A 26,110-nucleotide genomic window follows, 5' to 3' on the forward strand; every position below is an offset into this window, starting at 1 on the left:
TTTTTTTTTTTTTTTAAAGATTTTTATTTATTTGAGAACGCACATGCGCAAGAGAGCGTGAGCGCACAAGCAGGGGAGCAGCAGAGGGAGAGAGAGAGAAGTAGACTCCCTGCCAAGCAGGGAGCCTGATGTAATGCCGGGCTCCATCCCAGGACCCTGAGATCATGACCCAAGCCAAAGGCAGACACTTAACTGACTGAGCCACCCAGGTGCCCTGGGACTTACGTTTATATTATTTATTAAATAGACCATCTTTTCCTCTAGTGAATTGAAATATGACTTTGTCAAATATTAAGTTATACTAGCAAATATTTACTTGAGTTTAAATTGAGCAATTGGTCCAAACTTAGTTTAACAGATTTTATTTTCCTTTTTGGTCTTTGAAATGCTTATAGGTAAATGATAGAACATTTCCTACATTTACTAAATATGTGCTCAGTTATTTTTTTGAAGTTGTTATTTATTTATTTGATAGTGAGTGTGCACAAGCCAGGAGAGGGGGAGGGGCAGAAGGAGAGGGAGAAGCAGACTCCTTCCCTGCCTAGGACCGGGAGATCATGACCTGAGCCAAAGGCAGATGCTTAACTGACTACACCACCCAGGTACCCCTGTGCTCAATCAGTTTTATTAGATCAGGAATTTACTTACAGTAATAGCTACTGCTTGAGACTTAAGCCTCCATTAGTGGTTACTCTTATTAAAGAAATCTTAATTCCATACCTGTGTAACATACCTGTACAGCAAAGGCGTATTTCTAATTCTTGCTTAAGAATGGAACAAAAATAAGGGCGGGATCGAGCCCGGCATTGGGCTCCCTGCTCAGCGGTGAGCCTGCTTCTCTGTCTCCCTCTGCTCCTCCCCTGTGCTCTCTCTCTTTCTCTGTCTTAAATAAATTAAAATTAAAAAAAAAAAACAAAAAACCTTAAAAACAAAAGAACGGAACAAAATATTCAGAAGGAATATGCTGTGGCTCTGTGTGTGTGTGTGTGTGTGTGTGTGTGTGTGTGTGTATGTATGAAACATAATGTAGAAATAGTACAAAAAAGGAGAAAAGACTATTGAACTCAGTGGTTCTAGGAAGGAATTTTCACTTTTCAAATGAGAGTTTCATGTAAATCGACATATTGTGAATATAGATTCCTTTGTAAAAATTTCATGGTTGAATACAAGGTAGTGATTAGTTGCCTGAGTTTGAGCTTTTAGGTTTTATAAAAATTCTTTTCACACAGGCCATTTTAATTGTTGAAGATCAAAATTGATTTGACTTGGATGGATGGAAGACAACCAGTCAGGGAACTGGTGTAGTGATGGTTTTAGAGCCTTTCCTTCTGTAGCAAAATATGATAAACCTGCCTTTCACAGTTCTCATTGACATCACATCTGCAGGATTTTTATACTTGTAAATAGTTTTAAGAATATTTATTTTGTTTTTATTTTTACCCGCATCTGCAAAATTTGTGTGGATATCTGCAGTTTATTTATAGATATACAAGTTTCTGAATGCGAGCATTGAATGTGACGCCACACATATTCAAGTGAGTGGTTCTTTTTCTAATCAAGTAAAAATGGCCGGTACAAGACTCGAATTTAGAGGGAGGAGCCAAAGTTAAAAAAGAAAATCTTTGACAAGAAATGAGCTAAATAATGGCTTTCTCTGTGAAATAAATAGAGGCTGTTTTGTCCTGATCTCGGGTCTTTTTGCTTCCATTTTCCCTAACTGAACACATGTACTTGTGCCTATACACACACACTCTTTTACATAGACTTAAGTGAAAAGTGTAAATGCTCGAGAGCTCCCAAGTAAGGAAAGACAATGAAAGGATGAATGAGTGGGCTACCAGGCATCACTGAAGAGAAACTTAAGTGGGAGAAGAGGAGAAAGAAAGAATGATTTGGCAATCTCCTCCAACTGCAATAGTGTCAAATATAGACATTTTGGGGTACAGTGAAAACAATAAGGGATTTTAAGGACAGAATTTATTTGAACCCACTAGATCCCTCTATTAGGGAAAAAATGCCTGTGGAGCCTTTTTGTAGACATTTTTCCAGTTTTCTTTTTTGTTTTTTGTTCTTATTTATTGTGATGTCATCTTATCCTTATACTGTATAGATGCTGTTCATTAAAAGAGGTAATGGCTTTTTAATAAGGTCATCCTGTATGGAAAGGGATTTCTTACCCTGTGGGATATACACTTTGATTTCTCCACAGCACTGGCAATGCATTTTCACTGATTCCTGCAGAGTTTTGAGTACCAGTTGTAATCCTTGACAGATAATTTCAGTTTCATAGAGAAAATACATTGGGATTGTTGAATGTGAAGACCAAAGCTGGTCCCTACAAAGAACAAATCTGTTACTAGCTTTTTAACCTTTATGTTTTAACCAAGGAGGATAATGAGCCAGCCCTTATATGTAGTACCTGTATATAAATATTATTGTGGATGCAGGAAATTGCAGATTTACTAGTGAATGCCTTTGTAATAGCAGTGATAGAAAAATCCAACACATACTGGATAAAACATTTTTTTCTGCCTATTTCCTAAAAATGTGTATGTTGTTGAGTTTGAATCTTTAAGCTTAGAATGCTGTTTACCAGTGGTACTTAGTTGTGGACAGTTCCCTGGAGGTTTGCGGAGTGTCCACATTTCCATACAGCGCTTGGTTGGTGGAGACAAGGTCTCCACTGTGTCACTCTCTTAGCAGGGAGAATAGTGTGTCCCTTTTCTTGTAAAAAGGAAGAGGTGGGAGAAAAGCAACAAGAGTTGATTCCTGGTAGCTTCTCCCCATTTGAATTTTCCCCAACTTTTGTTAAATCAAAATTAATGTAGAATTGTTAAGTCTTGGAAAAAGTCTGAATATCTGATAATTTTCACGGTTTGCCCAACTAGAGAAATTTATTAGCTAGTCTTGATTATAATATCAATATGTAGAAAAAAAGAAGTGTTATGTTCATATTTGAGACATATTGAAGAGGTTTTGTAATTATGATTTCTGAAAGGATATTTCTAAAGGAGACTAAAGTATTTGATTATGGGGAGGGAACGAGAAACAGTATAGAATTAAATCCGGGTAGGGAATGAAAGGATTCTGAAATACTGAAACTTGTTGTTGATTTTGAAGTGTAACCCTTAAGATGTCATGTTTCATCTTCAATTTCTGTTATTAAGACGGGAGGTAGATAACGGTTTGGGCTTTTATTAAGATTGTATTGGCAGCCATACCACATAGTTTTTTAACAAAAACAGCAATTCCACTGAGGTTTTTAACAGTGAAGCCATTAATGAACCTCTTATATATGAAAGTAACAAATTAAACCTTATAATAAGATTCTTTTGTAGCATGTGAGGGAGTAAAATTAACAGGTTGTCACTACACTGGGCTTCCTGCGTTTCTGTTTAGTATTTGCACCACATTAGGGAGTCAGAAATGATTGTTCTAAAAGTTTAAAACTTTATCTTGCAAAAATGTTAACAGTCTATGATAAAGAGTGGGAAAGGGGTAGGTTTTACTAGAATGAGTGGGACCCTAGCAAGAGCTTTGCTTCATACTTTACAAAGTAGAAACCGGTCCTGCCTTTTCTGTGTCTATTTCATAAGAGGAAGCCCTTATTGACACTTGGGGGGGGGGAAAGGTGCAAATTGAAAATGTGGAGAAACTGTCTTTTCAGAAAATAGGTTTAGATTGGAGATTAATAGTGAAACCTCGAGATTTAATACTGGAACCCAGAGGCTCTTTTTAATTTAGCACGTCTTGGTGAGTAAATGATTTCTTAACATCCTTTCCCCCTCATACCCTAACCTCCTGCCTATTTCTCTTGAGCCAGGCTCTTCGAGAGAGCCATTTGTTCTTTCTCAGCTGACCATTGGTTCTTACCCTTTGCCTGTCCTTTAAATAAATCTCTTTCCCCTATCCTTTTTCCTTAGCAGCCCTTCTTGATAGTCAAAGTTCTGGGCTTTGTTTTTATCAGCAGAACAATGAAAATTGCCAGAATACGTTTTTTTAAATCACTGCTTTGATCACCGTATCCCAGCCATCTCCAGAGATCTGGAATGGCTGCTCTTGCTGACCTTGTTAAATCTATGCACTGTTTCTGGTCCCAGAGTTCCCCTGTCATTTGGTACACATTAGCTGCACTTACTGGTAGTATCTGTCAGATTGGGGGTTCTGGCTACCCCTGCACCCAGCCATGTTGAAATCCTGTCGGTACTTAATTGTAGGAAGGTTAAAGGCTCCTTTTCCACTACATTCTTCATTGCCCTTCCCGTTCTCTGAATATCAGTAATTTAAGTAGCACTGTCCAATTCACATTTTTGGGCTGATTCTCTTTTGTTAGCTCTTTGTTGAATATTGTTTTATCTCATAGTGGAAGTTGAAGTAGTACTTGCTGAAATATTTAAAAATACTTAGTAATCATCATCATCATCCAGCTTACGCTTTAGCAATTACTGTGTGCCAGGAAATATTACAGCTTTTATACACATATTCCCTTTAATCTTCAGAGCATGAGTTATGTACCATTAAGGCATAAATGACTTGCTCAAGGTCTCACAGGCAGCAAGTGGATGTGCTATATTTTGAACCTAGTCTGACTCGAGAGTCTAAACTATTAACCATCATGTAACACAGTTGGTCTGATTGAGAGGAATAGTGTGTAGATTGTCAATACTATAAATTACAATTGTAAATATGTATTTTCCTTTCCTCCCAACATTTTATTAAGAAAATTTTTATACATAAAGAGAAGCTGGAAGAATTGTACAGTGATCACTCATTCATACACACACACACACACACTCACTCATTTCCTAGATTTTGTGATTAACATTTTGTTAGGTGCTTTATCACATATTTATCTATCCCTGTGTCCATCTTGTTTGAATGTATTTTAAAAATCAGTTTGCAGACACTTGTATACTTCACCTCTAAATACTGCAGCGTGCGTGTCATTAACTGGAGTTCAGTTTTTTTATGGAAAATTTTATACACAATGAAATGTACAGATTTTAAGTGTTCTATTTGACGAGTTTTGATGGGCACACACACTTTGTAACCCAAACCACTATCAGAGATAGATATGGTTATCTTTTTAGTGAATATTTGATTGTCTCATAGTTCAAGTACATGAGCTAGCTGTACCTTTGCCCCCAAATTAAAACCTGCTCTTCTGATTGTCCCATGATCTTCGACTGGTTCTTTAGTTTATCGCACTGACCTCATTGCACCTACTTGGCATGGAGTACATTCTTAATGGTTCCATGAATGATGGACTTGTTAGGTAGTAATCATTCTCACTTCTAAAACAGTGTATGTGAAGACCTTTAATTGGCAACAATTTCTTTGATAGGTAATGTTTTAAGATCATTTTCCTGAATTAAGCTGACCTTATTCCCATTCGTTTTCCAATAGAGCATTATTTGTTCAAGTGGCTTTGATGTTGAAGGGATGCTGCCCTTGAAACGCATTGTTTTTTTTTTGTTGACTGCCATTTGATAGATATCGTTTAAATATACCACAGACTGATGGAGGAAGGTGTGTTTCTGTGAGTCTCTTGTCCATCTATGCTCATTCCCCTGGTAATCTCATTCCAGTCTGTGACTTTAAATACCCATGTTTACTATGATGATTTCAGAATTTATATTTCCAGTCTAGATCTCTACCCTGGACTTGTCATCTCTACTTGAATGGCTAATAAACATTTCGATTTTAGTATGTCAAAAACTGAATCTTTATCTTTCTCATCTCTCCCCTTCCCAAATAATGTTCTCAATTCCAATATACCAAGGTTTGGAGTTCAATAAGTTTAAATGTTAGTTGATAACAGAATAAAGCAGGTAGCCTTTCATGGATTTTGTCTAATCCCCAGGCCACCCTGCCTTCAATTTAAACTGAGGGTAGTGGTGTGTGTGTGTTTAAAAATTGATACAAAATATTTAAAAGGAAGTTTTCAAATTATTATTTATGTGTTTTTGGAGGCTAGTAGATTTGTGTTTTTTTACGGAAATACGTTTGTTTAATAGTTTTTGTAGTAACTTATGGTGATGCCTTTGGTGGGAATGTCAACTAGCTAGACTTCAGATAAACTATGGTTTGTTCGGTTCTTCACATTTTATCTGTAATTCATCTCACATCTAATTTTTAAGTGAGCACAAAATGGGTGATATCATTTGTACATTGTGATGTTTTTTTCGACATCTCAGAAACGCTGCTTTAAAAGGGAGAGAATGCCTGACCACCTGCTGTTAGGTTTTCATGGAAAGTAATAGATAAATGTTAGACTGGCAGTTCTAACACAATAATAAAATGGGCTCTAGTTGTTGGAAGTTGACAGCAAGTGTTAGAGAGCAGTTCTGCACACATTGGCCTGAATGGGTTGTCAGGAGAGAAGAGGGAGATGTGGTGATACGGCACTGTTCTGGATGACTACAAGAGGGTGCTGAGAGTGGTAGATTCTTTTCCCTTGCTTTCCCACTGCTGGTATTTTTTTTTTCCTCGTGAACTTCCAGGGAAAATGAGGGAGGTTGCCGAGAGAGGAGTAGCCCCGTCAGGGTCACTTGTGAACTCAGTTGTTAGTGTGTGCCACGTGGGGCAGTCCTAGCATTACCAGTGCCTCATGCTCATGTCCTTTTCCCTGTGGGGAGCAAAACTGTCAGAAAGTACTTACACATGAAAAATCAGTGTTCTTTGTGGCCAGTTTTATGGAATCCTGAAAAAACTGGTGTAAAATTTTGCAGCATAGATAAGGGAGGTAAGGATTATGGCCTTTCGTTACCCCAGTAATTCTACATTTCTGAAAATTCCACAACCATGTCCTGTGTACCCATGTCCTCTTTGCCCCAAGGCACCTTCCCCACCCCCAAATAAAACCGGTAAAATAACTATTCATATTAAAGATGCGAAAGGTGTTGGGGATTTTATTTGGTCAGAGAGCTAGAGTGAATGCTAATTATTAATGCAAAAAGGGTACTTTTCTTAAATGACTTTGTCTCTGGTTTTTTGAAAGTAAAAACAAAATGAGTAAACATTATTTAATACTTGAGTCTTATACAAAGGGAAAGGTAGACTGAGAGGACAACTCAGGTGAGTGATTGTGTTTCTATTAGTGTCTCCCTAATTGTGGAGATCATTTTGCAGCTGATAAGCACTTAGTTTTGTGGAGTCAAGGAGTATCTTTAAAATTAGAAGTATTTCTGAGGTGCCTCAGTGGCATTAAGTGTGTCTGACTCTTGGTTTTGGCTCAGGTTGTGATCTCAGGGTCATGAGATCAAGCCCTGCATTGGGCTCCATGCTCAGCATGGAGTCTGCTTGATATTCTCTCTCTCTTTCTCTCTCTCTCCCCCCCCTTTCTCGCCCTCTGCCCCCACCCCTTCATGCATGTGTGCGCTTGCTCTCTCTCTCAAAAAATAAAATTATGGGTATTTTTTTTAATGAAGATTGGTGCTCAGCTTTGGATATACTGCAACTGAATGGTTTCTGCTAATAAGGTGCTTTTCCTTGGAATTTCCTTGGAGAATCAGGTATGGGAAAAGCTTATAAATGTGCTGGTGACTGAAGATCAAAAAGCAAGCCCAGTGTCAAGAGATGTGGGAAAATGGAGAAAAGTTGTGGATGAAGGAGGAGATAAAGTGTTCTTCCTTGCTGGATAAACTGGATTATGATCTTGGAAAGACAATCTAAGAAAGAAGTTCTCATCTTAAAAAATCTGGGCCATAAGATCTGCAGTTTCTGGTAGACTCAATGTGTGTATTCATTCAGACAGGTTAATTCTGAGCAAGCTTTATATTTAATATTTTAGTAATATGGAGGATCGTCAGCAGTCATGTAACATAACCCTCATATACGCACGATAGGTTATCTTTGTGTTTTTAAATTCTCATACCTCCCTTCATATCAATAATTCTGGCAAAACTGCCTAGAAACCAAATCTGCCACTGTTAGATGGGCTTCTTCCTAAATTCTATGTGGTAGACTTGATGTGCATTTATCTTCTAAGCAAAAATAATAATAATAATAAACATAATCGTGATCTTTAATCCTCAGCCATGTATTTTGTCCTAAAATTGTCAGAAACTGAGATATCAATAAGATTATTTCTTCTTTTGAAAAACAGTATCTGTTTGTGATAATGGGTAATATATGTTGTCACATATAGTTTTATTGAACAAGGGAAAAAGACATCACTGGATTTTAAGTGACTACCTTACTCTGAAGAAATTTTGGAATTAGAGATTGTATCTTTTGAAATTTAGCCTTGATTCATAGAGACAAAGTAATGTCATGTGTAATATTATAATGCATTTTATAAAGCAGATTACTTGACCGAGAGATAATGTGGTTAGTTTTATATCAGTACCAGATAAAAAAAATTGTATTCAGGCTGTTGGCTTATTAAAAGCTGTTGCTTATTATCAGTCTTCATTTTGGATACTATACATTAACTTAGTGAGGGAAGTTAGACTAGAAAGTAGAGAGTGTCATGAACTAATGCTGAGGTCTAACATATTTTTAATATGATTATATTCTCTACTTGATGAATCTATTGCATCTAGTTCTCCACATACTACAATTAAAAAAATAGCAAGCATTTATTGACCCTGTATGGTGTTCCAGCCTGTTCTCAGTACTTTACGTGGATTAAATTCCCCTTTGGTTGTTACTACTATTAAATTCCCTGTTAGGGATGAGAAGCTTAAGGCACAGTGAGGTTGAAGGACTTGTTCACGGTTACAGGCACAAGTGTGGAATAGGTCTCTTGATCACTGTGCTCTTTACTCTTGTTGAAATCTAAGTGTTCTAATAGATATAGAATGAGTTAAATTTTAAAGGGACAGTTAAATTTCTGATAGTTATCAGACCATTGAATGCTTTATCTATTTAAATGCATTCTTTCTCAGAAAATTAGTTATCATCTTATAGACTCTTACCCAAGGATAACACTTATGATTATCATCAGCACAAATAGAGATTATGCATGGAATGTGCTTCTTTTCATTCATGATGTAGTTAGAAGATTTTTCTATTTTAAGTTGTACTCCTCATCTAGAAGACTTGGAGCAGATATTCACTGAGTGTCTCTTAGGTGATGGAACACTGTAGTTTGGGTTCCAGGGATGTAATAAGGAGGAAACATGAACTGCTCTCCCAAGTGGGTGAACGTTCAATCTTGCTGACTTTATAGGCTTCACCTTTGGGTCACCACAAAGCATGCAACATGCTTGCATAGGCTTCTTACTCTTAACTTTTTCAAGGATTTACATGAAGAACAAGTTTGCCTGTTCTTCATAATCTCCTTGGAGATACTGTCTGAGGTTTTTTCTTATTCCTGCAACTGACTCTATTTTATACATAATTCACAGGGTTTTGCACTTAAGTTGTCTCTATCCCCAAGAAAACTAGTGTGCTTCTTTTATCAGATGAAAGCTGTTGGTTTTGTTCTTTGCCTTGGCCACCAGGAAGATCAAGTCCAAATTAGTATATACTAGAAATAGCTATTTCATTATTCTACTAGGGCTTTTTAAAAATAAGTTATCACAACCCTTTAGAATCTGGTGAAATATTTAGACATACATAATATACTTGCATTGTAATTTCAAGAGGTTCTTCATTCCATGAAACATATCCTGGACCCTTAGAGTTAAGAATTCCTGCTTCTGATCTTTTCGTATCCTTATTTGAACCATTTAGTACATATGAATGTATTATCCTATGTTTCCTTGACTTCATAGAAGTAAGTTATATGAAATGATAAATAGTTTTCAAAGGTTTAAGGTGCTGAGCAGTTGCGATCTCTGTATTTGGCAGCTAGGCCATGGGAAATGTTCTAGTCTATCTCAGGAGAAACGTTTTTGCTTCTCATGATGATGAAGCAGGTGGGGTAATAGCAATGGCTGTATAGTTTTTGTCTAAGTTTTCAAAGAAAGCAACCTAGGGGTTTTACATATATATTTAATTTATATTATACACATGTGTATGTGTGTATATATGTGTATAAATATGTGTACATGTGTATTTTTTTTTTTTTTGTACAAAAACCATAGCCTAAACATGGAATTCTTGTGCTCCAAGCACAATTTTGAACAGAGAGTCAGTCAGTGAAGTTAACGACATTTTTACATCTCTCTACCATAGTTTTTGGTAAAATGTCTTGAAAGTTGTAAAACTGCTTTGGGTTTGTCTCTGGGACTGCAGTTTTAAAATCTGGTTCTCAAGTGAAGGAAGAGTCGTTTTCTGTCTTAGCGTGGTGTTAGAGTCATTGGCCCCTGCCTTCAGGTTAATTGTTCACAGATGCTCCTTCATGTTGGATTTCTGGTGGGAGGTCCTGCGTGGGGAGGCCATGTGCTAGGCTTTGCTCTTGGGCCTCCATGTATAAAGGGAGGGTGTATGTTCATTTTGCAGACTTTGCAGGATGGGGTGCCTCATTGTACTTGCCTTTGGAAATTTCTTCCTCTTTAATGTCCCCTGTGGATAGGGGAAGGGCAGGTCAACATGTGTCCCTAAAGAGTGTTCCCAAAACTTTCGCCAGTGAGGAGGAATTCATGCTAAGGAGGAGCAATGTTTGGAATAGCAATGATTTTTCACCTCTCTTTCTCTTCTCTCTTTGTGAAAGACAATTTGTAGTACATTTTGTCTGAGGGAGATTTGAGTACCCAGCTGGTTAGATATATTTAAAGAAAAGAAAAAAAAAAATCACTTGAAACAGACCTTGAAGAAATCTATTATAAATTTGAGTGGGAACCTGAGAATGCTGTGGCATACAGGCAAAACTAATTAAAATAACTGATAAAGAAATGAGATGTAGCTTTACATGGGATTTTCAAGGTTTAAATGTACGAGAATTAGGTTAATAAGCTCTTTTAACTCCATAAGGTATAGGAATTCGATTCTTTGTGTAATTTGAAACCACCATCACCTGTGCCCTCTAGTGCATACTTGATGAGTTTGACAGTAAAATTTTGTTCTGTGGTTCCTGCCTCTGTCCTCGTTATTGCTAAGGTTCCTGGTGTGAGAGCTCTCTTAGCCTCTCTGATCCCCTCATCCCTGGGTCAAAGGGGTGGCCTTGTTTCTTCCTGCCCCTGTGGTCTTGCTGCACTGCTCTGGGCCTAGAGAGTAGCAAGCGCATCCTGTCAAGTGTGGCAGCTCCTGGCAGTCAATTCCTTGAGACCAGGGCACTTTCTGTAACAACCCCCCTCCCATCCATGCTGCCCAGGAATAGCATCCTATCCTGGGGGTGTTTATTCCAAGCAAGGGACGCTACTAAAAAAAATCTTACCTTCCTTTTCCCTATCCATATTTGTTGAGCTGGTATCTCAGAGTAGGGTCAAGTAGGTCATGTAGGGAACCTAGAAATCCCAGCATGGTCAGCACCTATGGACATCCCTCCAAGGAATGGTGTGTAAGGTGCTGCTAGTGTCTGCCCCACCAATGGATCCCCAAGGCCAAGTCGCTGTTTGCTGGGTACAGGCAATCTTTTTGAAGCTCCCCAGGATGTAGTGGCAGTCCACTTTTGGGGAAGGTGGGAAGCCAGCTTTAGGCCCTGTGATCCTCATGGATAGCGGTTTGTCCACTCCCTCAGGCTTGTGACAGAGCAACTTCTTATTGCATAACTGCTAGTTGTTGGCATGGTAGCTTTTTGGCTAGGGCTCTCCCCACCATACTCCCCGCCCAACCACCACCACCGCATCCTTTACTTTGTTCTTTGCTTAGTTTAACCTTTCTCTCAATGAAGAGAGTCGATTAGCTGCCCTTTACTCAACTGGCACATTTGGCATTGTAGAGAATATGGTACAAAACAAATGTTCATTTAAGGTTGCTCTGTCACAAATGGTTTTTCAAGTTTCACATGTCAAAATTGAGAGCCTACCAAGGAAAAGCTTAAAAAAAAAAGACGTTCACTTTTTACAGTATACACAATTTTAATAACAAATCTTTCCTGTACACTGCACTTTGTTATCACCCTCCCACCAGCCCCCATTATAATAGTATTTTCTTCCCACCCCCCAACCCAGTTGCCCACCTCCCAGCAAAAACAAAACAAAACAAAAAAATGGCTCTTAAGGTGATTGAACACAATATGTTTGGACTATACTTTAAGTGTCCAGTCTCAGTTTTGATAGGAAGGTTCACCAAACATTCCATATATCAGATTTTTTTTTTTTAGATTACCAAGGAAGAATAGGTTAGTTGAAGGAGTAGCAGATGTTTCCAAATGTTTATAATACCTGTATGAAAGCTTGAACAGTCATTTTCTATGTGTTTTTGGCCTTACTCAAGTACTGTGAGTTTGCCCTAGGTTGAGAATAGAAATATTACCTATAGATGACGTTATCATCTTTATCTTCGTCTTTTTCTGGTTGAAGCACTTAAGCCAATAAAATACGAAGATCATGTCCCAAAACAGACTTTTGAGAAATGTCTGTTACTGTATTGCTCTTAGGAAAATGATCATGTAAGTCAGCTTCTCAAAATATTCTTTTAAAATTTCATATTGATGTCTACATTTTAGGGAGAGAATCAGGCATTTATAGCTTTTTGCCCTGATAGCATGTGTAGGAAGTATGCCTTAAGAAAATGATATGCCTGTTTTGAATTTTAGGATTTGGACCTAGCGATGCAGAGGGCTCATTTTTATTGGAAAGATGGAGTCTAGCTCTTGGTGACTAGCATTAGAATAAGCAGATGGATTTTAATAATTAGTGGAGTTGGAAAGTTCAGTCGATTCCATTCATTGAATTGGTATAGAAATTAACTTAGGCACATTAAGAAATTACATGTGTTAGTGCAGATTTTTGGCTTAAAAAATTAGTATCTTTGCTATTTGATGTTGGCAGTGGGTATTCTCTGAGTTGTGTGTGGATTTGCAGATTTATCAGCCCACTCTCATTTCAGAAAAGTGATTGAAATCCCTGGCAAGCTACAGAAATGAATATAAACGATTCCCAACAAGCTCTTGGTTACTAGGTGGGTACAGTATCATAGCCTTCTTAGCTTTTCTTTTTCCAGAGAGATTTAATTATTTTTCTGGTTCTTGATTAAGTGTCATTTTCCTCTACCCTTGAAAGTGAAAAAAGACCGGAGCTAGGAGGGGGGGTGGGTGCTGAAGAGGATAAGACTACAGTGATAAAACAAAAGCCCTAACATCCTGTTACCAGGATCCGCAGTGTAGCTGTGATGCTCTTACACCCTAGCCAGTTGGTAAAGAGAGGACATACGACTAACAGTCTCATCTTCAAACCTGTGCCGATACCGAAACACAAATAGGCCAAAATTAAATGGAATCCTGCCTTCTACAGGCATTCGAAAAGGGAAGTTTGCACTTTAAATGAAAAAGGAAAATGCTGTCTGGCACTGTTACTTACTTTTCTCTGAGAGCATTACCAAAAAAAATGGAGGGCAAAACATTTTATAGTTTTTGACTGGAAAGTATTCCTTAGTGGCTTTGCTATGCTGTTCCCCAGAATTTACTGAATGGCTTGCTTTCCCAATTTAGTTTTCTACATACATTAAGGATTTTGTCAGTTGATGGTCCATTTTACTAAAGGTAATCTTTAAGATTAATGTGGGAATTCTCAGCCCATATTTCTCATCCTTCTCTTCACAGTTTCAATTAATGTTGGTTGTGGATGAAATGATGGAAAATACTCCAGTGCTATCCTTCAGGGCTAGTGGAGTCTGTGTGTTCAGGGCACAGTTGTATTGTGACAGAACTGTGCCCTGACAAATGGCCATGGTTACCCTGATTAAATGGGTTGGTAAATTTTAGCTCATGGAGCTCTCATTTGTAATGGGACTTCTGATCCAGCCCCTCCATAGGGAAGCAGTGAGCTGTGCTCTATGCCGTAAAATCAGCTTCTGTCTCTGCCCAGGCAGGCCCAGGGTCTGGTTTAATAAGAAATGAAATGCTCACCGCTCAAGATCAGCTGAACACAGCTGGGCTGAGACTTTGCCAAACTAATCTACCCACCCTAAAAAATATAGAGAGCACATTTTAATCTTAATTTGTGATCTCATCTGCTTTTTTACTGATACACATTTTCTTTGAAATATAGGTAGACACCCCTCTCTCGGTATTAAAGAAGAAGAAAATTACTATTAAATTTCATGGGTTAAACTGTAGTCTTAGCATGTTTGCAGTTCAATCCTGAGAAGAAAATATGTCTTGAATAGAAAGATAACGTATTAATGGTCATTTTAAAGGAAAGATAACCTTTTTTTTTTTAATGGTAGTGGTTTTTCTGTAAGCATATATCCCTTTTTTTCACATACAGTCAATGTCACTTGTAGAAATGCTCATTTTTCTAAAATTAAGTCAGTCTAATTTAATGGGTTTTGCTACTACGTACATGGAACCTCATTTATGGAAAAATTCTATATGAATTGATGACTTGGATCTGAATCCCAAATATGTCATAGTTTCTTTGTAGAAATCATAATCAAAGAAACGAAATACTCGTGGCTCTTTTCTTCTTCGTGAAAAGTATGGCATCGTTATCATTTGTTAATTATGGAATGTTTCTATTAACACTCTCTCCCCCCTTTTCAGCTGCAGGCCCCAGGACCTTGCCCTGTTTGATGCAGATTGTGTAGTTACCCTTTGCCTTACTCTTGGCTGCCTTTTAACTTAAGCTAACTGTTTCTGTGGGTCACATTTCAAAATGCTGCCTTTCCCTTTCATCCCTTCACCTCCATGCCACCTTTGCATTACCACTGTGTGGCTGCATAGGCATGTACAGTGTTCTCCCATGAGAAGGCTTGCCTCAGTGATATGTTGTTCCCTTCACTTAGAAGGAACTGCTCTTACGGTGTGGATAGGTATTTAAACAATCACATTTTAACATATAATATATAGAAAGTGATTTTTTCTTGGTTCCATTAAACTATGTTCTAGCGAGAAACAGTGTTATGCCTGTTGCTAGCCAATTATTTTTAATTTGGCTTTTTGAGGTTTGAAGATCAGGAAAAGGCAGCAGAAAGGGGTTTAAACCCCTTTGTCAAGGCATCTTTGATCTTGGAGGGAGGGAGAGAATTTGTGTGTGTGCTTTCAAACTAGAGGGAGCAGGTCACAGGATTGTTAAATTGACTCAGTTTATCTCTTTTTCTCTCCAAAATAATTTCTAAATCTTTTTTTACATGTAAATGTAAATATAGGATTTAGTAAACTAATTAGTAAAATGGTGATTTAATACTAGTTTAAAAAATTGTCTAAATGCCACAAAAATCAACATTTCCATTATAAGTCAAACTAGAGATGTATCACATGAAGTCAGTGTAATTATTTACTATTGATTTCATTGTAATGAGACCTTTTCACAATCACTTGGATTCATTGTTTAAATATATTAAAGAGTCACTCAGCTTATTAGAATTACATAAAGGGTTCTGATTTCATAATGTGGACTTCGATAGTATCTACCAACCCAGGCAAAAACTCTGGAAGAAGAATGTTTAATATTTACCAGTCTTCAGCATACATAAAATTTTACTTCCCACACTGGCAGTTAATTGTAGATTTGAGTAAATACCAAATTATCATACAAGAGAACTTTGCTAAGCCTCCTTTTAAGCAGCAAGCCAGTTGTGGTACTTGGGATGGAGAGCAGTGATTTAACAAGTATTGATCCGTATCTTTTTCTGCTCAGTAGCTTCTTTCCAAACTGTTTTCAGTAGAAAAAAACAGCGTATGGAGACCTTAGTGTAAATGTTTACACGTGATAGTTTATAATTACATACATGAAATGTCTTATTTTGAAGTAAGCATTTTTAGACTTTGCAACAAGAGTGCAAATTAATATGAGCTTTGCTTCATATAACACTTAAAATATGGTTTCATTAAAAAAAAATTAAAAATACTTCAACACTTCAAAAACTTAAGTCTCCACTTGGTTTGGAAAATTAGGCTTAATGTCACCATTGGTAAAAATTAGGTATGTATTTAGCCCCTACTATGTAAAATAGGTTACTTATCTGATGTAATTTTTGACGACAGGTCGGTATTATACTTCACATTCTTTGTATGGCAGCTGCTGACACTTGCACTGTCCATAACCATTAATGATGATGAAGGGTCCTTCATGGGTGGGTTCATATTCATTATACGGTCCTTGGTCTGACATGTTTGACATATGGAGTCGTGTTTGGGATCGGAGCTGCCTGTGGTTCTGAATCATTGAGCACTGCCTAATTCTTCTTAAAGTGGGAGGGCAGCACTTCCTGGAGATGAACACTATAAAAATAATAAAAAAGAAAGAAAACAATAAAGCCATTGTTCCTGTAATTACCCGCTGAGTGAAGATGGCATTGTCTGGTTCGGGAAAGTGTTCCTCAGTAGTAACTGCTATGCCTGCAGTAGTTGGGATTTCTTTGTCTCCCACATGGTAACTTGATGAGCTTATTCTTTTTGTATATTCAGTGGTTGGATCTCTATAAGTTGTAGCCATGGCAGTGACAGTGGTTGATAAATTCCAGCAGAGCTGAAATCCGTGGACTGCATCTAGTATATCCTCTCCTTGGGTGTGGTCAGGGCTATGACATAGGATAGAATGTTCCCACCGACCTTGGAAACTGCCCAGCCAGGAGGCCAATGCACATATTCGAGGGCTGCATTCCCACAGATTGCCAGAGAGGCCGACGGTTGTGAGGGATTTCAGGGAGTTTAAGATCTTGGAATCAAGGCTATTTAACTTGTTGTTATCCATGAGGAGAATTTTAAGATTAGGCATCGTTTCAAACACTGTCAGGTCGATGGCTTTGATTTCATTTCCAGTCAGGTCTAGCTTTTCTAAAGTGCCCCAGGTCCACTCCATTCCACATGTCAAGTTGCTAATTTTGTTCCATTGTAAGAAGAGTGTGTGCAGACTGCTTAGCCGTAGGAAATGAGCAAAATTAATCTTCGTCAGCTGGTTGTGCTCTAGGTGAAGCTCTCTCAGTTTGATTAATCCTGCAAATCCATTGCGAGCCAAACTCCGCAAACGGTTTGTGCTCAAATCCAGAAACTCCAGACTACGACAGTCCCAGAACAGACGTACTGGGATAGTCCGCAGGGAGTTGGACCGTAAATGCAAGGTCTGCAGCTTCCGAAGGCCGTAGAAGAGCTCTGGGTGCAGAGATGACAGCTGATTAAAAGACAGGTCCAAATTTTGCAGGTTAATCAGTTGAGTAAAAGTTGTGTTTGGCAAGTAAAATATTTTGTTGGAACTTAAGATTAATTCCTTAAGTTTATATAGTCCTTGAAAAGCATCTTCTTTTACTGTTGAAATCTGATTGTGGTCTAAGTGGAGCCAGGTAAGTTGACTGAAGCTGGCAAATTGATCCCTTTCGAGCTCTGTGATGTGATTGTGCCTCAGGGACAGGCCCAGAGAGCCCTTGTCTGTGGCGTTTGGCACTGAGCGGAAGCCCTGAGAGTCGCAGTAGAAGAGCAGCTTCTCGCAGCGGCATTTGGGTGGACACGCCATACCCAGGGCAGGCAGCATTTTTAAAACCATACTCATTGCATATATTGCTGCCAGCATAGGGGCCCCTAATGGCCACTTGAAATGTAAGCCTGCAGAATATAATTTAAGGAAAACAAGAAGATAGGATATTTTTCAGCAGAATGTATGAGCTATTAAAAAAACAACAACAACATTATGGCGAAAGATTTCACTGCATATAACTTATTTTTCATTTGCTGCAGGAAAACTAACCTTGTTAGTATGACTAGAGCAAAACTTAAGCCATTAGGAGAAAAGATAGAGCATATTCTGTCATTAGCTATATATGCTTTTACCTAAACCTCAAAATCCAAAAATTTGACAGTGATTTCCCTCATAAAACATGTCCAGTGGCTTATTTTAAAAAGCATGATTCCTTGCTGACTGTACAAGACACATAAACGCATGGACTTACCCATTCTTCTGAGCACATTGGAGGCTGCATTCAGTCGCGGTTGTTAGACTCAACGCAGTGAGTCTGTAAAAGGCTCTAACATGCAGGAGCCTTTGACCAGTTTCCTGTTTTCTGTGTCCCAGGCTTTCTGAGGAAAATAGAATCCACCAGGGTGAGTTATTTTTTTCCTTAGGATATTCCTCTCGAAAGCATTGGTTTCATTTTCTCTGTCCTCTCTGCTTCTTTAAATCAGTTTTGAATGTAAGTTATTAATTTCGTCCTCCTTTAACTGCTCAGCTGGTTAATCAAAGCTTCGGTCTCTCTTTTCCGCAGCCGTTAGTTCTCTCGGTCTTAACTTGTTGATGGCAGATGGGCGGCTTGTTGCAGAGAAGAGCTCCTGGAGCAGCATGAGTGCATTTACTGAAAAGCTTTTCCGAGAAACGGCACAAGAATGGAATTGCTTATGTGCTGCGACCACACAGAACTGTATATAGGCTGACGTCACCGGGTGACGTGTCTTTTGTTTGGGTTTTCCAGAAGCTTTACTGTTATAAAGCACCGTGCTTTGTAACAGTATCGGGGTCGCTGTAAGACCCCTTGATTATAATAAAGCGAGAAAGAGAACCCCTGACTTAAAAACACGGTATTCCTTCAGTGTAGGAAGCAACAGTGAGGTTATAATAAAGGCTGCATTCAGGAAGACCCATCTGAACAGTGAGTTGGGATAGCAGAGTGATGATTTTTAATGCTTGGAAGAGCCAGTGTTAGACTGCCGATTCTGCAGAGAGAGATCATCTAAATGGGCAGGAGCCTGCACGATTTATGAAGTGCAGATTTAACGCCAGCCTATGCAAGGTAGTGCCTGCTGCTCCGGTAGTTTGGAAAGCTACTCAATCACCTTGTTGTTATGCTTGGTTAAAATAGAAGTATGACTGTGATTTGCTTTAGATGTGTTGGAAAACTAGCCAGGTGGGCTTGGCTTCTTTGTCATTAGGAGCTTAACATCATAAACCACGAATAAAGAGGGGGGGAAAAACCTTACAATACAAAGTGTTTGGTTACTTTGCTCCTTGAGAATTGAAGGGGAACTTGAGTTAAAAAGATTTCTCCTTTTCTGTCTCATTTTATAACAATGTTTTAATCATAGTGCTGATTGAAAAATAATGCTGATTTGATCTCTAGATGTCTTACTAGGGAAAAGGTTAGGGTGATACTGTCATTTAATACTGAGTGCCCTAAATAAACATTAACCGTGGAACAGAAGTGATTTAGGACAAGTGATAGAGCATGGTTGGATTCTGGTGTAGCCCCTCGTATTTACCTCCAGAGTCTCACCTGCTCCTTCCACTGAAAGGAGTTGCTCAGCTGAGCAACTGAGCACGATTTGGGGCATTGTGGCACCCATGTAACAGAACATTTGCATACTTAATAGATCCTACCGGCACACTTAAGAACTGACTTTGAGTCTAATACTCACTCTTGTTGGACTCTCTTGTGAATACAGAAGGTCACTCATACTTTGGAATAGGATTTTTGCTTTGGCTGTTTTTACTTGATCTGTGTCTTCTCCCTGCCGAATAGTGTCATCACTTGTCAGAACTTGGTTATGAATTTACAGTTCCATGTTTATTTTTTTTTAAGATTTTATTTATTTATTTGAGAGAGAGCTCACTAGAGAGAGAGAGAGCAAGCAGGAGTGGGGGGGCAGAGGGAGAAGGAGAAGCAGGCTTCCTGCTGATCAGAGAGCCCAACGTGAAGCTAGATCCCAGGATCCTGAGCCAAAGGCAGACACTTAAGCGACTGAGCCACTCAGGCGTCCCCAGTTCCATGTTTAATATAGTGTAAATGTGAAAGATTGCTCTAGCATTAGTCAGGGCCATATATTCAGGCCTGACAAATGTAAGGCCTTTTACACGTTAAACCTTATATTAATTTGGCCTTCCATACCAATTTCTGTCATACCATTGGTGCTTAACCTGGAGGCAAAAATTTCAAAACAACCCATGGTGTCTGTGAAACCAGAACATCATTGGCTTCATTCCACTGGGCAAGAAGTCGTCCTTTTAAGAGGTGTAGTTCCTTTGTTGAAGGGTAATACTGGAGTGAGAATTGGAAGAATCGAAGGTCCCGTCCTCACGGCCTTGCGTGAAGGTGCAATGAAAACATCGGCAACTGCAGGTTGTATAGTCTGTCTTCTTAGAAGCAGACCCGAAGATGGATTAGAAGTATTCGAATTTTATTTGGAAAGTGCATTGGAGGTATAAAAGGAGGGAGAAGACAGTAGGAATACTCTGAGGGCCACTGGAGTCTTTAGGCCACAGGGCACGTCTGATACCTCTGAAAGGAAAGAGGAAGGAAAGATTTGACAGTCATAGACTGCAGTGCGTCCCCAGGCCAGAGCCAAGCTCCTGAGCCAAAACTGCCCATGAGTGGAACCCCACATTTAAGAATGAGCCTGCAATAGTACTCCCACCATTTCCCTGCTTGCTGGTTAAGGAACGGAGAGGTCCTGTTTTAGACCTGAAGGATGCCACTCCCCCCACTGACCGTCATCTTTTCCAAAGTCTTGTCTGTCTGTAGGCCAGAAGTTTTTGACCTGGGTCCATAGACTGGTTTGTAGAATTTTGTTGCTTGTGCATTTTTCTGTGAATAGGTTTCAATCAGATTCTTACAGGGCCTGTGATCCTGGGTTACAGAGTTTCCTGCTCTACAGGAACTTTCTCCCAAAACATCTAAGGAGTGGGAGTCTGATAAAGGTTGTCTCTTTTAATTTTTTTTTTTTTTTTTTAAGGAAAAGCAGCCCTTGGGATACTGTAAATACCCTTACTGAATGAAGTCAGCTACTCTCTGATTTAAAAAAAAAAAAAAAAAAAAAAAACAAAACTTCGCCAGCCAGGAGGAACTGGATTAAATTCTTCCCTGAAGTAACCACTTTAGTTCCATGTGGAGAAAAGCATTAGAGTCAATTGGATTAGAGCAACCACAATTAGGAATGAGTTGTATGTGAAAATTTAGAAGGAAGAGCATCTCCTTCCCCTTAGACTCTTGGTTCCTTTCTGCTCTCTAGTCTGCTTGCCTACCTCTTATATATTAACAAATGGAAAATGCTTAAATTACATTATCCCAGCACTATTAGACCAGATTTGTGGGCAAGGGAAATTGCCCAGAGAAGCACCAGTGCAATCAAGAGTAATTATTTTTTGACGCATCTGGAGAAGTGGGCAGTAATGCACCGGAGAAGGTAGGCAGTAATACACGGTACCCAGAGTCCTTCTAAGTCACCAGTCATCTTGCTCACTTGCCTTCTCTTTGGGTTCACAAGGTTCAGTCTGTGGAACCAAAGAAGATACGGTGTTTGTCTTAAGGTTGGTGGAATACATGGTTCCTGTTGATGGAATTTTGCATCATTTTTTGATCTTTATCTTTCTTTAGCTCAAAGGACTAAACAGAGATCCATGTTCTTTCTGAATTAAACTTATTTTTGGTTTCATTTTAGGCAGCTTTATTCTCCATACATATGCCTTTGACGTAATTAAAGTGGCAGTACAACCTCTGGAAAGCACTATCCATATCATCTGTTTAAGTTTTCACTGCTTTGTTGTTGTTTGTGACAAGGCAAAGGAGAAGCAAAATCTAACTCATCACTCCTCTCTGTGAACGGTTTTAAGCAAAAGTATATGAGTCAAGCGTCAGGGCTTAGGTGCTGTAGTTACGTGCATTATTCTGCATGAGTAAAGTTTGCTTTTAATGTGTGTTGCTGATGAGGGAGAATTACTTCCCTGCTTGGAGAGGCAGATGTACGGATACATGGAATTTTCTGTTCATTTGTGGTAGAGCCGGAGCTTGATTTTGCATTATGCTAAAAAGTCAAATGTTTCTTTAATCATTCCCAAATCCAAAAATTGTAATATCTCTAGCACCAGTGGTGTTGCACATAGGTGCTCGGGAGAAGTATGTTAAAATAAACGTTGTTGCTGCCAGTCTTGATCGCTACTGGGAAGATCTCCTCACGTTTATCAAAAAGTGATAGTCATTTTTTGGGTGGAGGTCCTAGATTTTTGGGTCTGAATATATCCCCTGCTAAGAACCCTTTTAGGGTTCTTAGTTGGCAACCTCATATTTGGGCCTAGATTAGAGTAAGAGGGTTTCTTTTGGAGGGAAGAAGGAAGGAAGATGAGAGAACATTATGGCAAATCCTAGAGTTGTTCACTGCTTTCAAACTGCATGTATTTGGGGGAAAGATATGACTGTTCTTTTAAATTATTTGGTTATTTATTTATTTATTTATTTATAAATATTTTATTTATTTATTTGACAGAGAGAGACAGCCAGCGAGAGAGGGAACACAAGCAGGGGGAGTGGGAGAGGAAGAAGCAGGCTCTCAGCAGAGGAGCCTGATGTGGGGCTCGATCCCAGAATGCCAGGATCACGCCCTGAGCCGAAGGCAGACGCTTAACGACTGAGCCACCCAGGCGTCCCTGGTTTGCTATTTAGAAAAAAGTAAAAACCATTGAGGTTCATGCTGAACATTAGCTTGTTATCTTCCCAAGAAACAAAACATACATGACAAAGGCGGATAGAATACATAAGGATCGATGGCTTTACCAGTTTATCATGTTGGGATGGACTAAAGAGTGGTTGATAGTCCCAGGTGGAGCTGGAGGATCTGAGAGCATTCAGAACGCTAGGCTCCTGGAATCTGGGTGTTCCCTAGACCACTGTTGCAAATAAATAAATAGGTGTGTGGTTGGGAATCTTTCTTTTAAAAGTAAGTTGTCCACATAAGGCCAAGAATCCCCATTTTTTACTAGATCTTTGTCCCTATCCCTACCATTGATTTTGATTTTTAAAAGTCCTTTTGTTCTCTTGTTAGTAAACATAACTGAGAAAGCAGAAAGAAGGAGTAATGGTTCCGCAGTGATGGTGAACTGTGTTCCTTTTGATGCTGTAACTTACAAATTTAGGGATTTCTTCTAGCTTTGGAGGCATGTGTTTTTTGGTAATTGTTGCTGGTGGGGGTGGCAGGGCTAGGATCGGGTAACAGCCTAATTCTCTTGTGCTAGTGTTTTATTCTGTGTCCAGGGCTAGGTAATTCAGCGGTAAATCTTGGGGTGATACACTTGAGTCAGACATTAGGTGAGGGATAATCTTTCATAGAAGTTTGGGCAGAGGTACACTTCAGCCATGGAGATCTTTATTTCGCCTACCATAGACCTCAGACCAAACAGAACTATCTTAAAGTCTTGATTAATGCATAGACTGATTGAAATTTGTATTGCCAAGCCCGTTTTTTTAACTGTTTGCACAGTGGCTTCCTCGTGTTTCCCCCATCTGTCTGCATGTGGCAGGCTTCATTTTTTTACTCTGAAATTCAGCCAAGTTTGGATTTGTCCTTCCTGCTTCTCCCTCTCCATTTCCAAGTAGCTTTCTCTTTAGACGTGTTTCTTCCTGTCAACATAGGTGGCTCACAGGTATACAAAGCCATTTGCACAGAACAGAATTAAGAGTTAAGATACCCATTCATATTTTCTTCAAAGAATCCCTTTCAGTGTTAGAGGCTTTGACCCAGTTGGCTAAACTTAAAGGGGTGAATTTGCATGTATATTGGCTAGATGCTATCAGTTTTCATTGCTGAATCTTAGAAATGTCATTCCCTCAAAAATCCGGGGTAGAAGGATAGTGACATGTGCTAAGACAAACAAAAAATTTGAACATGTGATATCATCAGTGCAAAGAAAATCAATAACAAAAATTTGGCCCAAAGAGAAAAAGATCATTTCTTACTGTGAAAGGCTTATAACAGCATGTCAACATTATAGCTGGGCTTGAGATGAACCCATATTGCTGAAAGAGTACTGCTAAGGCTTGACATCCTATGGGAGCTGATTCTGACTTGCTGCTTGTTTTGTGTATGTGTATATGGTGAGGGGGTCTGTCTGTCTAATGGCTTCATAGTTTTTCCCTTGTATGGCTGGCTCTACTGTAATTTATGGACATGTAGTTTGAGGATTTTGGCCTTTGCAGACAGTAGAAAATGAATATCCTTTTAGTATCTTCACATCCTTAGGCAAGTTTATATATAAATTCCTAACCATAAAATCACTGGGTTACAGAGTGTGTATATTTAAAATTGATAGACATTGCCACATTGCCTTCCAAACAGTTTTAAACCATTCCATACTTCCCCAGAGGTCCGTAAGTGTTCACTAACCATCCTACCACCTCCTTTCCCACCCCCAAACCATATTTAACAATATCTGGGACTCTAATAGGTGAAAAATGCTTTCTTTTATTTGTTTCTCTTTACTTATGAGTAACAATGAACAACATTTTGTATGTAGGTGTGTTATCATTTTTGTTCTTTTCTGTGGACTGTGTATTTCATTTTGTCATTTCCATGTGGAATTGGTAATTTTCTTAAAGATTTGTAAGCTATTTTTTTTTTTTTAATTAAAGAAATTAATTTTGGGAGGCACTTGGGTGGCTCAGTCGGTTGAGCATCCGACTCTTCATTTCGACTCGGGTCATGATCTTATGGTCGTGGGATCAGGCTTCAGATCGGGCTTGGCCCTTTTTTGTTGTTGTTAAATCAACATAGAAATCAAAAGAGGTCCTGGTTTATCAGCAAATCTTAGCCTGATTTTCCTAGCCAACTGAGCATAAAAATCCTTCTGAAGTATCCTCACAGTTGAGTCATCCTAGTTCTTTTTTCCCCTGGGTTATTAGCAGTTTCAAAATTAAGGCCTTATTTTATGACCTTCATGTACTTAACTTTGTATATCTGTTTGCTTTATTTATTCATTTATTTTTAATTCAAACTTAGTCAACATAGAGTACATCATTAGTTTCAGATGTAGAGTTTAGTTATTCATCAGTTGCTTATAAAACCCAGTGCTCATCACATCACATGCCCTCCTTAATGACCATTACCCAGTTACCCCCGTCCCCCACCCTCTCCCCTCCAGCAACCCTCTGTTTCCTATAGTTCAGAGTCTCTCATGGTTTGTCTCCCTCTCTGATTTCTTCCCATTACTTTTTCCCTCCCTTCCCGTATGATCCTCTGTGCTATTTCTTACATTCCACATATGAGTGAAACTATATGATAATTGTCTTTCTCTGATTGACTGATTTTTGCTCAGCGTAATACCCTCCAGTTCCATTCACATCAGTGTAAATGGTAAGATTTCATCCTTTCTGATGGCTGAATAATACTCCATTGTATATACACCTCATTTTCTTTATCCATTCCTCTGTTGATGGAGATTTGGGCTCTTTCCATAGTTTAGCTATTAGGAACCCTCTTACACTATTGGTGGGAATGCAAGCTGCTACAGCCACTCTGGAAAACAGTATGGAGGCTCCTAAAGAAGTTAAAAATAGAGCTACCCTGGGGCTCCTGGGTGGCTCAGTCCATTGGGTGTGTGCCTTCGGCTCAGGTCATGATCCCAGGGTCTTGGGATCAAGCCCCATATTGGGCTTCCTGTTCAGTGGGGAGTCTGCTTTTCCCTCTCCCTCTGCTCCTTCCCCTGCTTGTGCTTGCTCTCATTCTCTCTCTTTCTTTCAAATAAATAAATAAAATCTTAAAAAAAAAAAAAAAAAGAGAGAGAGAGAGAGAGAGAACTACCCTACGACCCAGCAATTGAGCTGTTAGGTATTTACCCCAGAGATACAAATGTAATGATCTGAAGGGGCACCTGAACCCCAGTGTTTATACCTATTTGCTTTAAATTCCTGTTTGTGCTTCTGATAACTTCCCAACTTACACACAGCAGCTATTTAATAAGTAGATGATTAGTATCTGTTTTAAGGAAAAGAAACCTGGTGTCTCAAAAAGATACTAGAGTATCTCAGCTACCTGCTTCAGTTTGTGCTGGGACCCTGTTAGTATTGGCTCTCCAACTTTTCCCCATCCTGGGTTTTGTCATATTTTCCTCCAGAAAGATAAAGGAATAGTTCACATGCTCATTCTGATCTCCCGGGTTTTGACAGAAAGATGCCACAAGTTCATTCACTGGAAGTGCTGTGGAGTTTTCACTGTGTTTTTCTTTCTTGAAAGCACTGTGTTTATTTTGTACTGTTACCTTTCAGGTTGAGTAGTCTTCTTTATGCTCACCTGGGAGCCTTTGTCACATTATTTCCAGGGATTAAAATGTACCTTGAGATGCCACCAGCTGTGCCAGGGACATATTTCCTTCCTTCCCAACTTGGAAGAGTTAGACTAGAGCCATGGAGTTGAGAGGTTGTAGGATATAGG

The 26,110-nt window shown here is 39.0% G+C and overlaps 2 protein-coding genes across 4 annotated transcripts in view; one reads left to right on the plus strand and one right to left on the minus strand.

The window, feature by feature from the left end:
- On the minus strand, positions 1–24,933 carry LRRTM2 (leucine rich repeat transmembrane neuronal 2). The gene is made up of 2 exons (XM_026508086.4): positions 17,878–24,933; positions 1–17,533 (listed from the first exon to the last, which is right to left on the minus strand). The coding sequence occupies exons 1-2, from the start codon at positions 17,879–17,881 to the stop codon at positions 15,987–15,989; spliced, it is 1,551 nt and encodes a 516-aa protein (XP_026363871.1). The 5' UTR covers positions 17,882–24,933; the 3' UTR covers positions 1–15,986.
- The window catches only part of CTNNA1 (catenin alpha 1), a 300,857-nt gene that overhangs the window by 221,157 nt on the left and 53,590 nt on the right, over positions 1–26,110 (plus strand). The gene's annotated exons all lie outside the window — the stretch shown is intronic.

Source organism: Ursus arctos, unplaced genomic scaffold (genome assembly GCF_023065955.2).
Source record: "Ursus arctos isolate Adak ecotype North America unplaced genomic scaffold, UrsArc2.0 scaffold_5, whole genome shotgun sequence".
Classification (NCBI taxonomy): domain Eukaryota; kingdom Metazoa; phylum Chordata; class Mammalia; order Carnivora; family Ursidae; genus Ursus; species Ursus arctos.